The 14,134-nt window shown below is 48.4% G+C and overlaps 1 protein-coding gene across 1 annotated transcript in view; it reads left to right on the forward strand.

The window, feature by feature from the left end:
- Positions 1–14,134, forward strand: part of TOX2 (TOX high mobility group box family member 2) — a 143,085-nt gene that overhangs the window by 109,701 nt on the left and 19,250 nt on the right. The window contains 2 exon segments of the mRNA XM_030503254.1: positions 8,644–8,883; positions 13,390–13,617. Coding sequence (XP_030359114.1) covers positions 8,644–8,883; positions 13,390–13,617 — 468 coding nt within the window.

The following is a 14,134-nucleotide window of genomic DNA, read 5'->3' on the forward strand; positions in this document are numbered from 1 at the left end:
GGGTGCCCAGAGAAGTGGTAAATGCTCCATCCCTGACAGCGTTCAAGGCCAGGTTGGACAGAGCCTTGGGTGACATGGTCTAGTGTGAGGCGTCCCTGCCCATCGCAAGGGGTTGGAACTAGATGATCTTAACATCCTTTCCAACCCAAACCATTCTATGATTCTATGATTTGGGGATGGCTGGTGTAGACCTGCTGCTTGGGGGTCGCCATGGCAGCACATCGTGCTGCAGTGAAGGGAGTGGGACAAGTTGGACTCACCTCAGAGGAACCATGTTTTACAGGAGGACAGAAGTCTGAGTTCCTCCTGCCCAGGAGCAGTCCTGCCACCAGTCTTGGTTGCTTCTGAAGTTCTCCTGCACTATCCATCCCACTGAGTTATTCCCAAGCACCTCCAATGCAAGCAGCAGGGTTTGTCTCTCCCTCAAGTCAAAGGGACACTGTTGTACAGGGATGGTGTCAACTGTCCACTGGTGATGAGGCAGCTCAGGATTGTGAAGGAAGCCCAGGGCAGCCCTAGGGTCTCCATAGTGCAGACGAGGTGCAGGGCTGCAGGAGGTCTGCTGTAGAAAACGCCCCATGTGCAGTCCAGGTCCCCATCTCAGCTGTGTTGTTTCTCCATCATCACACAGTTGGTGGGATTCAGGACTCAGGATGGGCCAAGGCCTTACACTGGTCTTCTTGAGAAGCAACATAGGAGTGAAGGTCTGCAGTGGTGCTGAGGTGGAGGGCAGGTCTGGAGGTCCAGCAAGCTTGGGTTTGTCTTTCAACACCTTGAGGTGCTTTAAAACCGTAACCTTTTGCAATCACACAATCACAGAATGGTTTGTTACTCCTTGGGGGTTGGAGTTACTGGATTTGAGACCCTCATGGACATCTCTGCTGTACAAGTCCACAACAATGCTCTTATTGGCAGATGACCACAGTGGAGGGTTGTACCATAGGAAAATAAGAAGGTTCAGTTTGTGCTGTACCAAGTTGCCTGTTCCTTTTCGCTGGGCCCTTCCAGCACCAGGGACAATGAGAACATTAATAGGGAATGTTTCCTGTTTGCGAAGCAGAGTCTCTATCCCCTTTCACACTGCTGTTCTCACCCAGAAGTTACAGTGCTTTATCTTGGCGATGGAGTGTTAATTAATGTTTGGATGATCCTTTCCCCTGTAATAGCAGGATATTGTAACACCAGATCACAGCCTGTCAAAGAGCTGAATTCTGCTTGTCAGGCAGGCACTTTCCAAAACCACCCTGGAGGCTGGAGGCTGCAGGGAACTCCTCTTCTTGGCAAGGGGGAAACATGCAGAGGTGGTCAAGGCTGGAGAAGACATGGGGCAATTTATGTAGTAACAGAAGGAAAGCAACAAACATGGGTGAGGAGACAGAGGTGAACACAACTGACCTCGGAGAAGCCCTAGGAGTCTTGTTCGGGGTCAGCAGTATGGCTTTACAGTGAAACTTCATGTTCTAAACCATTGCATTTGAAACTGCCAATATTGGTTAAAAATGTTGGGATTTCAAATTATGCAGCATTTAAAGCAGACTGTAAAACTTTCTTCTCTCATATATGTCTGCTCGAATCCTGTTTAAGTCATCAGGCTGAGCTAGCTTGTCTGCACAGGGCTTCAAATGACTGACTGAGGAGCTCTTGGTGCTGCTAATGCTGGTATTTAGTAATTCTTGGAATATCGGGGAAGCTCTGGAGAACTAGAAGAGAGCTAATGTGCAAATATTTAAAAAGGGAAAGAGAACAGCCCGGGTAATTACAGCCCTGTCAGTCTGTCATCAATCCTCAGCAAAATAATGGAGTGGCAGATCCAGGCCTCAATTAATAAAGAATTAAGGGAAGGTAATATAATTAATGCCAATCAACATGGGCTGATGGAAAACAAATCCTGTCAAACTAACTTGATATCTTTTTTGATGAGATTACAGGTTTGGGTGATAAAGGTAACAGTGCTAACATAATATCCTTAGACATCTGCAAGACATTTGACTTGGAAGCACAAAAGTATATTGCGCAAGTTGAACAATACAAAATCAGTGTTACATGGGTTTGCTGGATGTGCTTGTCACTCTGTCTGCCTGGAGTTTGTCATATTTTTGCCAAAGAAAGCATTAAATAGTTGCCATTGAAGTTTGTAGATGATGCAGTGAGTAGGCAAGCAGCAGAAGATAGAGATGCAGAGCTTCTAGCATGGCCTGATAAACTCATCAGTAATAATGAATATGTATTTGGAGAAATGATATTGTTCTTTCAACATGGGGACTCTTCTCCTTAGAGATGGTGGTTATGGAGAAGGGATGTAAGACTGTTGTGGCTGCCCCATCCCTGGCAAGTGTCCAAGGCCAGGCTGGACCGGTCTTGGAGCAACCTGCTCTAGCTGTCCCTGCCCGTGGCAGGGGGCTGGAACTGGATAAGCTTTAAGGTCCCTTCCAGCTCAGACCGTTCCATGATTCTATGCAGGACACAGCTGTGCTTCAGGGTGGGTGCTGGCTAATGGAGAAGTCCAAAAAGCATTTATAGCAATGAGCAGGGTGGGGAGAGAGTGCAGAGGACCACTCTGTGTCTTTGGCGAAAGCAGGAGGGATTGGATTATGATCTGCACTGGCGTTGGTGAAGGGCAGACTGATGAAAGGCCCCTGTGTTTGATGAGGGAAATTTCAGTATAGTTTCAAAAAATGTCCATGTGCCCAAACCCCAAAGCTGACACCACCAGTTCCCATGGGCTCCTGTGCTGCTGCTGTAGGGCTAGAAAAGCCCCACCGTGGCAGCCTGATGGTGGGACCCCCAGGAGCTGGTAGGGGGGTGCTTGCTCACTGGGGGTGACAACCATGGCTGGATACCCCAGTGCACATAGAAAGCCTCTGTCATATGATAAATGTCCCCCACCCCTACAAAAATAACTTCATTCCTTTTTAAATCCTTCCCTCCTTTTCCCCTCGTATTCATAATAGGATGATCGGTGGAACCAAAGACGTGGCTGTTACTTTAAAGGATAAATTAGTTTGACTCTTAACTCAATAATTAAAACTGTTATGGCTATGAGCCTGCAGGGATAATGTACTATTATTATAGTCATTTGTTTCAATTAAATGCTTACTGATTTTACAATAGCAGCTGGGCACCTGTGTGAGATAGCTATTACTCTGAACAAGACATCTCAAATTCCAGCAGAAATTTGTCACTGCACTAAAGCATTTTACATAGACCATGAAAGTTTATTAGGAGCAGTTACAAATCAGGAAGAGGAGGAGTGGTAATTGGGGATATATTTTCTTATCAGCTCCTCTCTCTCCTGCTCTCTCTCTTTAAAGTAAACCATCTCTAAGCATTTCAGCTATGGTGATGCGTTTACATTTCAACTTCAATGTGGAAAAAGCCTGCTGGGAAAACTTTTCTTCCAAGCTGTTCAGCAGATCATTTCTCTCCCTGGTTGATTGTGATTGTAATGGCTTGTTCTCAGGAACAAACCTAAGGAGGTGTAAACCGTGCCTTGTGGCCGCCCCTGGAATAGTTGCTCAGCCCACCCGTGTGAACTTGCCCCAGGCAGGATGGCAGTTGTGGGGTCATAGAATAGTTTCAGTTGGAAGGGACCTTAAAGCTCATCCAGTTCCAACCCCCTGCCACGGGCAGGGATACCTTCCACTAGAGCAGGTTGCTCCAAGCCCCTGTGTCCAACCTGGCCTTGAACACTGCCAGGGATGGGGCAGCCACAGCTTCTCTGGGCACCCTGTGCCAGCGCCTCAGCACCTCACAGGGAAGAGCTTCTGCCTCAGAGCTCATCTCAGTCTCCCCTCTGGCAGGTTAAAGCCATTCCCCTTGTCCTGTCCCTACAGGCCCTTGTCCAAAGCCCCTCTCCAGGTTTCCTGTAGCCCGTTTGGGCACTGGAGCTGCTCTAAGGTCTCTCCTTAAGGAGAGCCTTAAGGGGTCTAAGCCTTAAGGCTAAAGTCTTAAGAAGGCTAAGAGCCTTCTCTTCTCCAGACTGAACCAGCCCAGCTCTCTCAGCCTGGCTCCAGAGCAGAGCTGCTCCAGCCCTCGCAGCAGCTCCGGGGCCTCCTCTGGCCTCGCTCCAGCAGCTCCACGTCCCTCTTGTGCTGTTGCCCCAGAGCTGGATCAGGACTGCAGCGGGGGTCTCCCCAGAGCACAGCAGAGGGGCAGGATCCCCTCCCTGAGCTGCTGCTCATGCTCTGGGGGTGCAGCCCAGCACACGGGGAGGTTCTGGGCTCAAGCACACACTGAACCCAGGTCATGGGGAGCTTCTCCTCACTCAACACCCCCAAGTCCTTCACAGGAATGTCTGGCAGGAAGCTTGGTGGTCTTCATGTCTGGTGTCCCAGCACATGGGGTGGTGCCCATGGCTGGGTCTGTGCCATCTGCCCGCTCCCGCCGGTCATGTGCTGTTTGTCAGCCTATTTTTCTCTCTTAGGATTAGCTGGAGCATTTATAGGCCTGATATACATATTCATTAAAAAAATTGAAATATTGTGGGGAGAAGAAAAAAAAGCTGTCTTTGAGCTAGCACAGCCTTTGGGAATCTGCTAAGTAAGATGCACTTAATTACTTTAACTGTGACTACATCACATTTCACTCATGTTTCCTCTGAGATGCAAAATATCTTTTCAGAAGAGGCTGCAAACACGTCCCAAGCCTTTTGCAGCAGCTCACGGCAAGTTTGTGGTGCTGAATGCCCGGGATGGAGACAGGAGCTGACTTGGATCTTGGAGCCAGCGCTCCTGGCGATGGAGCTAATCACATTTGCAGGGTGGTTATTTAATTACATGTGTGCTTCCATGGGCTCTGCAGGGATGCTGAGTGCTTTGTGGAGGGGAAAGGAGCGGGTACAGCCCCGCTGAGCCCATGGCTGGGCTTGCATCCCACAGGACCTTGTGCTGTGGTTGAAGAAGTTGTTTGCTCTTGTAGGGGGAATGTTGCATTTCTTACCTTGTTCTTTTTGGTTTGCCTTCATCACAATTTCATTCATTATTCTTCCCTGTGAGGGTGCTGAGGCGCTGGCACAGGGTGCCCAGAGAAGCTGTGGCTGCCCCATCCCTGGCAGTGTTCAAGGCCAGGTTGGACACAGGGGCTTGGAGCAACCTGCTCTAGTGGAAGGTGTCCCTGCCTGTGGCAGGGGGTTGGGACTGAATGAGCTTTAAGGTCCCTTCCAACCAAGACCACTCTGATGCTATGGTTCTATTATTTACTTTCCTAATTAGGGCCATTTGCTGCAGGGGAGCATCTCTGAGTCCTGCTCCTGTGGTTCTCTTTCCTCGGGTCTTTCTTGAGGGGATATACTTTGGGTGCATGTCTAAGGCCCCTGATATAGCTCTGCATCTACAGGGTCTCGCAGCGGGAAGCAGGACAAACCCTTTCCCCAGCTTGAGTGAAGGCCATCAGCACCCTAAAGCCCATGGCAGAAGCACGAGCTACTTGCCTTCACTTCCACCCCAAACATCTTACAAGTGGAGAGCACAAATGGCTTTTCCACCACTGCTCTCTCATCCTGAGGACACTTCCTGGTCCTGTCCTTCCACGCAGCAGTCAGCAGGGTTGGATATGAGAAGCATAGTTACAATGGTACATATCCACCTGCAAAGCCTGCTGTCCACGGGGAGAAGAGGTGAAGATGTGGGAGAATGAGAGAGGGTGTCAAAGTCAGCAATACTCAGCAAAGGTTGTAAGTAAAACCACCAGGTTCTAATGGTGTCAAGAAATAGGCAGCTGCTTGAGAGGAGGCCTCTGAGCTAAGATATCTGTCCCAGGAGAGATGTCTCTGCTTTTCAAGAGAGGGCTGTGCTTTGGTTGCTGTCTGCAGGAGGCTTCTGTGTAGATTCTCCCAGCCAGGGCTCAGGTTTCTGAGTTTTCCTGTATAGGAATTTTCAGCAACATTTGCAGCATGTGTCCCATATCCATAATTGCACTCCTCGACTTGTTCTGCTCTGATGCATAAATAACATACACTGTAAAGAAAAAAGAGTATGATTACATATTTAACGGATAAATGGAGCCGTTGTGGTCTATTGGCCACATAATAAAAGTTTCCCTCCAAAAGTTCTCTTAATCCGGTGTTTACCCAAGAGACTGCAAATGGGAATGAGCTACTTTAAATTCTGCAATTTTTAAGGCGCATTTCATAGCCTTCCCTGTCTCTAAAATACGCATTCTTCTAAACTTTTTCTTCATTTAAATTTAAAATAAAGGCAATAAATTATTCTTTGCCTTAGCAGCTGCCAGATCTTCTCCAACGTGAAAGATCTGGGTTAAACTGACAAAATCCAAGACGAATGTACCTTTTTCACTGGAACTTGGGAAGGAGCTTGGTGCTTGCATGGCGGGTGGGTGCAGACCTGGGTCCCCATCTCTGCCCTTGGCCATTTCCATGACTTTTGCAAATTCAATTGCAAATGCCAACATTGCCTCTCTGATGTCTCCTGTGCTGCCTGAGCCCGTTGTCCATCCCCATCTTGCTTGGCTGCAGCATGCACATACTCAAGGTCTTTTTGGCCACGGTTTCCCAGGCAGTAGTGTGTGGCAAGGAGAGGCCAGACCTCCGCAATAAGGCAGATTACCAGGGCTCATAAAACTTGTTGTAGTTCATGCAGCAGTGTGTTTCCTCAGTCCCATGGTGGAGCAAAGCCAGCCTTGGTACCTCCATGAGTTGGTGTTTCCTTGCAACCACCAAAGCTGAGGACAGCAATTCAGCATGGCCCCAAGTCAGCCTCAGTCAGACTCCTTGTGCTGTTGAAATACAAGACCTCAAAGCAGCCTTACAGCATCTGAAGGGGGCTACAAAGATGTTGGAGAGGGACTCTTCATCAGGGACTGTAGTGATAGGACAAGGGGTGATGGGTTCAAACTGAAACAGGGGAAGTTCAGGTTAGATATAATGAAGAAGTTCTTCCCTGTGAGGGTGCTGAGGCGCTGGCACAGGGTGCCCAGAGAAGCTGTGGCTGCCCCATCCCTGGCAGTGTTCAAGGCCAGGTTGGACACAGGGGCTTGGAGCAACCTGCTCTAGTGGAAGGTGTCCCTGCCCATGGCAGGGGGTTGGAACTGGGTGAGCTTTAAGGTCCCTTCCAACCCAAACCAGTCTTTGATTCTTCCTGAAAGTTAAATTCCTGTAGTTCATAATTAACACAGAAAAAAGGCGAATCTAGGAAAATTCATTCCCCTGACTCCACTGATGGAGAATCTGAAGGAGAGCAGAACATGCTGTTGGGTGTTGTGTAAAGCTCTTGATTCCTGACCTGCAGCAGTAAATCTGGTTTCACATTGGATTTATTTCTTCTGAAGCCTTCCAATCCCTTGCAGGTCTTCCCCGGGTTTCTTTCTGTGTGCACTGCTAATGGAGTTGGCAAGCCTCCCCTGGTCAGGAGAGATCACACCTCGGTGGGCTGATTGGAAATGAAGATTGTTAACAAATAAACATGTCTTTAAACTCATGTTAACATTAATTCTGTTAACATTAAACCTGGCTGGGCAGGGACGGGTTGGACAGGGCTTGGAGCAACCTGCTCTAGTGGAAGGTGCCCCCGCCCATGGCAGGGGGTTGGAACTGGATGATCTTTAAGGTCCCTTCCAAACCATTCTATGGATCTATGATTTGACATTTCTTATTAGCCATATATATATGCTTCATTTTGATTTTGATTTTTCCAGAGCGTTGGGCTCAGCAGCCTCAGGAGGCAGCACTGGTGCTGGTGGCCTGTGCTGTGTCTGTGCGTCCCACCAGCTCTGTGTGTGATCAGTCTTTCAGTCCCATCAGACAACCCCTCACTTTCACATTACGAGGATAATAAACGTGTGTTAAGAAACTCTTCATTTTGGGGGACAACTCTATCACTTATCCTCCTCCTTCATCTCTTTTGCTTACATGCATTCACACACAAACATAATTTTATTGGCCCTTGTCTGGACTTCTTTTGGATTTTTTTTTCCTGCTACATTCATTTCAAATGGGATCGGAACTGACTGCAATATTTATAATTGGAAGAGTTGTCTCCAGGAGGAGCTGAAATGGGGTGGTGGCCACCAGCAGGGCTTGCCCCCAAGCATTGGGGTCCATCTTGGGACATGTTTTGTGGCTCAGAGACATACAGACCTCTGGCTTGATGTCAGTGTCACAGCTTTGGGTAGAGCAATGTGATGGGAGTGGGGACCTGTGGCTTCCACTGAGTGCTTCTGTGCTTCCTATTCCTGGGTGTATCTCCAGCAGCACTGGCAACTTGGCATGCATACAAAGGATGCAGGAAGGTTGTGGTGCCTTCATAAGCTCAGAGAAGCAGCTATTTTTCCATCTATGTAGTTACTAAATGTCAACCAAAGCGTTGTTCAGAAAGAGCATGTTTGGCTCCATGGCCTCTAATGCTGCATTGCTGATGTACCAGGGCTGGATACCCAGACCTGTGTATAAAGAAAATTGTCTACCTCTGTTGTAGTCCATGTGAGCAGGGTGATGGCAGGAGTAGAGCCTTGGGGGCATGGTACTCAGTGCTTTCTCTTGGCCTGTTTGGAAGGGGGCACAAAGATGACTTTACCAGCTGTGTAGAATAACTTTAATCAGTCAAGAAGAGTTTGTCTTAAAGTGATTTGTCAGTATAATAAACAAATAAATACATTTTTTGATGACAAAGTGATATTCTCCTAACTCAGATCCAGGAGATGGTCCACTCGGACGCCACGTCCTATGAGTCCAACCGTCAAGTGCCCCTGATCAATCGGCCCGGGATGTTGGCCGGCCCCATGAGCGCTCTCAGCCAGTCCCAGCTCATATCTCAGATGGGGATACGGAGCGGTGTAACCCACGGGTCCCCATCGCCCCCAGGAAGTAAGTCTGCTACACCATCTCCTTCCAGTTCTACTCAGGAAGAGGAGACAGAGTCACATTATAAGGTACGTGCAGTCATGCCTGTTTTAACAGACAGTGAGGAAACAGCAGATGATGTTTTTCAGTGAGGGATAAATTGAGCTAAATAAGAACACAGACTTTTGGTGTTTTCTTTTTAAATATATATCTCTAGTGGGAGACTTTCACAAGGATTGGGGGATTATCTCCAACCTCGGGTGAGGTACAGCATGGCAGGCTAGCACATATAGAATCCCAGAGTGGTTTGGGTTGGAAGGGACCTTAAAGATCACCCAGTTCCAAGCCCCTGCCACGGGCAGGGACACCTTCCACTAGAGCAGGTTGCTCCAAGCCCCTGTGTCCAACCTGGCCTTGAACACTGCCAGGGATGGGGCAGCCACAGCTTCTCTGGGCACCCTGTGCCAGCACCTCAGCACCCTCACAGGGAAGAGCTTCTGCCTAAGATCTAAGCTAATATCAAATATCTAATCTAATGTAACACGTGATTGGGCTATGCGTGCAGCAAGTTTGGCAATGAGAGTTGGGCTTTTCTCTCCATGGCTTACCAGGTCCATCAAGCTGCAGAATTTCCTCCAATGTGGGTTTTGTTGAGCAAAGCAGGTTCAGGGCTAAGATTCTGCAAATGCTTGGCTGCAAAATTGGATTTCTGGTGGCAAGTAGAGGAAACTCAAACAGGGGTGGAAAATAACACAGAGTGGGTTGAACTGAGCTCACCAGACATGGCTTGTTAGGGAAAAACCTCAGAAATTAAAAGAGGAAGTCTTCTGCCTTTTAGTTCATCCAGGCAGTGTTTTAGGTGCTCAGCAACGTCTTAGTGGCACTGAGTCTGCCTCTACAGTCAACACATCTGGTGCTGAGCATGGCATCAAGAAGCCCAAATTTTTCCCATGGTTTTGGGGACATCTTGGTTGTTGCCCATCTTTCTCAAAATGCACCAGCAAAGCAAACAGCACTTGCTGTGTGCCATGAGTCTGTTATTTACTGAGGTCAATCACTGGACTCCCTAGGGGACTTTGATTAAAGCCTCTCATAGAAAACCTGTGCTGATCCAAGGATAACACCAGAACTGGTATTGTAACCTCGTCCCACAAAAATGGATGGTTGTGACAGGATTTGAATGTATAACCCGAGCAGCAAACAGTGCAGACACTGGAGAACTAGAAAAGCACTAGGACTGAGCAAAACCCTTTCCCTTTCAATGGAAATCCAGGCAAATATATTCCCATCACTCCTGCAGCTTTTCATCCATTGGCAGCTTTCACTTCAGATCAGGGTATTACAAAGCAGAATGCACACGCTGATGCGAAACAGCTTCAGTGGAATAAAACTGTATAAGGAAGGGATACAGGTGATTGAAACCAGATGCAGTTTTTCAAACTCTGCAATTCCACATCTGCAGGATACTGTGGAATGGGTTGTGCTGCTGAACCCCATGGTCTGCCACCTTCCAAAGTCATGTCACAGAGCTCCAGCAGGTACCTGGGAGCTGGAATCTTTCATGTAAGCAGCAAATGAGTTTCAGCTTAGTTACACACCAGGTTCTCTGCCTCTTCAGCATCACCCATCTTTCATCCCAGCCAGCCAGAGCTGCAGGAGTCACTGGGGAGGACATGGCTTCGGGCTTGGATCTTCTGTTCTGGTTGAGCCAGTGATGCCTGTGGGGGTAGGAAAAATTTAGAGATGTCCAATTTATGACAACTTGCAGAGACATGAATTTTTCCTAATCCTAAAGGCATGCTCCCCTCATTTTTCTGCCCAGCAAGACAGGTGAAACAGGAAGGGTGGATTTGATGGAGGAAGGAGACCCTAAGTGTAAAGAAAGCAGAACCACATTGTGGCCTGCAGGTTTCTGTTTGCTTTCTCTATCTACACAGCTGCTGTATTCACCCATCGGTCATTTTTCATATGGCCATTCAGGGCGTCTCTGCAACAAGTCATCAAAGCAACATCTAACAAGCAGAAATTAATCTTGTGACCAAGAAGGTCACATATTAAAGAAATGGGTCTAATGCCAGCAGGTAGCTCAGGTCCAGCAAGTCCTCTGAGCTTATGATTTTAGGAGGTCTCCCAGCCTCACTGATGCATTTACCTGCTTCATTGCTTTAGGGCGCGTACACATGCATAGGAGGGAGAGGTAGTTACAGCCCAGCTTCCAGCTGGATTAGTGATCTCTCTAAATAATTACTAAAATCACAGTGTCCATGGGGTACCTGCTCTTCACAGGTTCAACATCTACCACTTTATGGGATCACATCTCTCACCAGTGAACTGCCCCAGTCCACAGCTGGTGTTAAACTTGCCTTCTGCTGCCACTCAAGAGCAGGTCCATGCAGGGGCTGGTGGCCACACACCTCATCCCACTGCATGAGCCTTCACAGTTGCTTTGACCATGGCTCACCCCTTGGGGGATGCAGTTGCTTTGGGGCAGCGAGGTGTGGGCTTACCAGGTCTTGCCTTTAGCCATGAACATGGCTGGGGTTGTCGAAGCATCTTCTGCAGCGTAGGGCTGAGCTGTTGTCTCATCCTGTGCTGCATCACACATTGAACTCCAGGAAAACCAGGCAAAGCTCTGATGTCCTCTGCTCCCTCTTAGGAACTGATGGCTCCAGGCAGCCTTGCAGGCAGCGTCTGTTTTCCGTAAATACCATTTGCTCTTTGGTGCTGCCTAAGCAGGGCCAACTGTAAACCCATCATCATGGCTGTGGTTGCATTGTGCCTGTTCCCACTCCTTCACTTGGTGAATGGCTCGAGGAGGGCAGGTCCCCCCACGGCTCTTCAGTGAATCAAAGAATTACAGTTAGTTAAAATAGCAGCTCATTTGCTAATGGGCTGAAGCCCTGTCATGCATGTTTTTGATCCTAATAAGCTGCCCTTTCACCCCCAGGCCTCCCATTCAAGCCCAATGGGGCGATTTGAAATTAAATGCAATTTTTTTTTTTGGTCTCTCTGATCATTCACTAATGGTCACTGTCTGTTTGACAAATGTCACTGTGCTGATAGTCAACTTAATGACCAGTCAAGAGCTGGAGAACAGGAGTGCTGCTGCTCTTTCCTCCTCACGCCTGGCCTGTGCCAACTGAAGGGAAGCCTCTTAAATCCTGGTGCTTCCAAGCACACAATCAAATCCATCAGGAGGAAAGGCCTCTTTTTCCCAGCACTCACTGGGAGGCCCAGGTTTTGCACTGGCTTGGTGGTTTGATCTGTGTCATTGATTTGCTTTAATTTGTTTTAGAACTCAAAGTGACACACTGGGCGACTTCCTAAGTAACACCATTAGCCCATGCCCCCGGTAGGGCAGGGACTGCGGGTGGTGGCTAGGCACTTGGTGCTGGAGCGTAGTTGGTCTGCAGGTAGAGGTGCTGGAGCCCTGTTTGCCCTTGAAGATGCAGAGATCCAGGCAGCAGCAGCTGCGAGAAAATGGTTTTATCCTCTGCCGTGTTTAACCTCTGGTGTATTGAGTTTTTCCTCCGCTATAAAATAAGGATAATGGTGCTTCCCTGTAGTGTGAGCTTTCACTGACCACAGTTACTGCGTTGAGAGCTTTGATGTATGTCCAAGTGCTTTCCAGGGGTCTTTTCCTTTGCACACCATCACAAAGAGGCATCTGCAGTCCCATATATTCAGCACGCTGCCCAGGGCATTCCGACAGAGGCTCAGCTGGAAGTTCTTTCAGTGCTACCTTCATTGGAAGCATCCCTGTTTCCAGCCTTGCTGTTCTACCTCCCAGCATGGTCTCATGCTGAGCAGCCACAAAGTTCAACTACTGTTGCCCATGTCCTGCTGCTCTTGGTTCAACCACCCACAGGGCACCAAGCGTGGATATAGTCAGACTAGGCCTGCACCCAGACCCGTTGTAAGGAGTGAGCAATGCATGCAAAGTGTTTAATATATAAGAGTAAAATAGTTTAATTCCTGGATAGGGATACATACCTTTTAGCAAGGTGGAACAGATTTCGTATGGCTAATGTGGTGCTGATGTTCACTCATGACCTTCTTGCCTATGGAGAGGGGATGCTGAGGCACTGGCACATGCAAGGGCAAGGGAAGCCAGAAGCAGCTTGCAAAGGGGGATTATTGGGCTGGAAATCAGAAACCAATTCTGGAAACATTCATGGACTGCTAAAGGGACCTGGCTGAGAAGCAAGGTGTTTGGCAAGGTCCCAGAGGAGGATCAAGGAGTGAGTGAATTTGTGATGCCACGGAGGAGGAGGGTGAAGGGGTTGGCCAAGGATGAGTGTGGAAAGCCCCAGCTTTGGATCAGGGACCATGGGAGCACCAAGGCGTGAACCCAAGCTGTGAACGGGGCTGTGAGGAGACACCCAACCAGGCTCAGGGACCCAGCACTGGTTTGTGTAATGATCCTATGGGCTCTTGCGGGACAAAGAGACACCCAGAGCTGCTGCCCTCCTCATCATGCTGGGAGCCCTCCTCTGTCCATGCTCTTTCTCATCCGCTTTGCTGAGAAGCTGTAGCAGGGGCTCATGCCTGACTGCTCCCAGCTGACTGCTAAGGTTCATCTCTTGGTTTTGCAGGTTACTGGGGAGAAAAGACCATCAACAGACCTGGGCAAAAAGCCCAAAAGCCAAAAGAAGAAGAAAAAGAAGGACCCCAACGAGCCCCAGAAGCCCGTGTCAGCCTATGCCCTGTTTTTCAGAGACACACAAGCAGCCATCAAAGGGCAAAACCCCAACGCTACCTTCGGAGATGTATCAAAGATCGTTGCATCAATGTGGGACAGTTTGGGAGAAGAACAAAAACAAGTGAGTTAATCTTTCTTGTTTTCCTTTCAACTGTAGCAATGTGTTTTTCATGGTGCAGAGCATCAGAGTCTCCTCAACACGTTTGAGTGCCCCTTTTGAAAAAAATCTCTGGTCTTACATAGGGAAGAGCTTTTATGACAACCGATTATTCTTGAGAAGATCATACTTTGCAAACCCTCAGTGGCCTTGCCCTGACATGGGGTTATTACAGCTCTAGATGGGTGATGGGTTTGTATTTGCTTCTTTACTTACAAGGAGTGACGGCAGACCGGCTTAAAACTACTAACTCTCTACAGCACTGGCCTCAAATCTAATGTTAAGGCTTTAAAAGCTTAGGAAGGAGATGTCTGAAGTGACCCTGCAGAGGAAACCTTCCTGCCCCAAAGCTGTCAAACACTTTCAATCTGCCTCACACGGAGGCTTCTAAGTCCTGCTTTAACTGTTCTGTTGATGCTGAGTGAGTTGCAAAAGCCTGTAATTGCATGTTGCCTGTTGAGAAAACCCCAGGAACACTTTC

The sequence above is a fragment of the Strigops habroptila genome, chromosome 13 (genome assembly GCF_004027225.2).
Source record: "Strigops habroptila isolate Jane chromosome 13, bStrHab1.2.pri, whole genome shotgun sequence".
NCBI classification, from domain to species: domain Eukaryota; kingdom Metazoa; phylum Chordata; class Aves; order Psittaciformes; family Psittacidae; genus Strigops; species Strigops habroptila.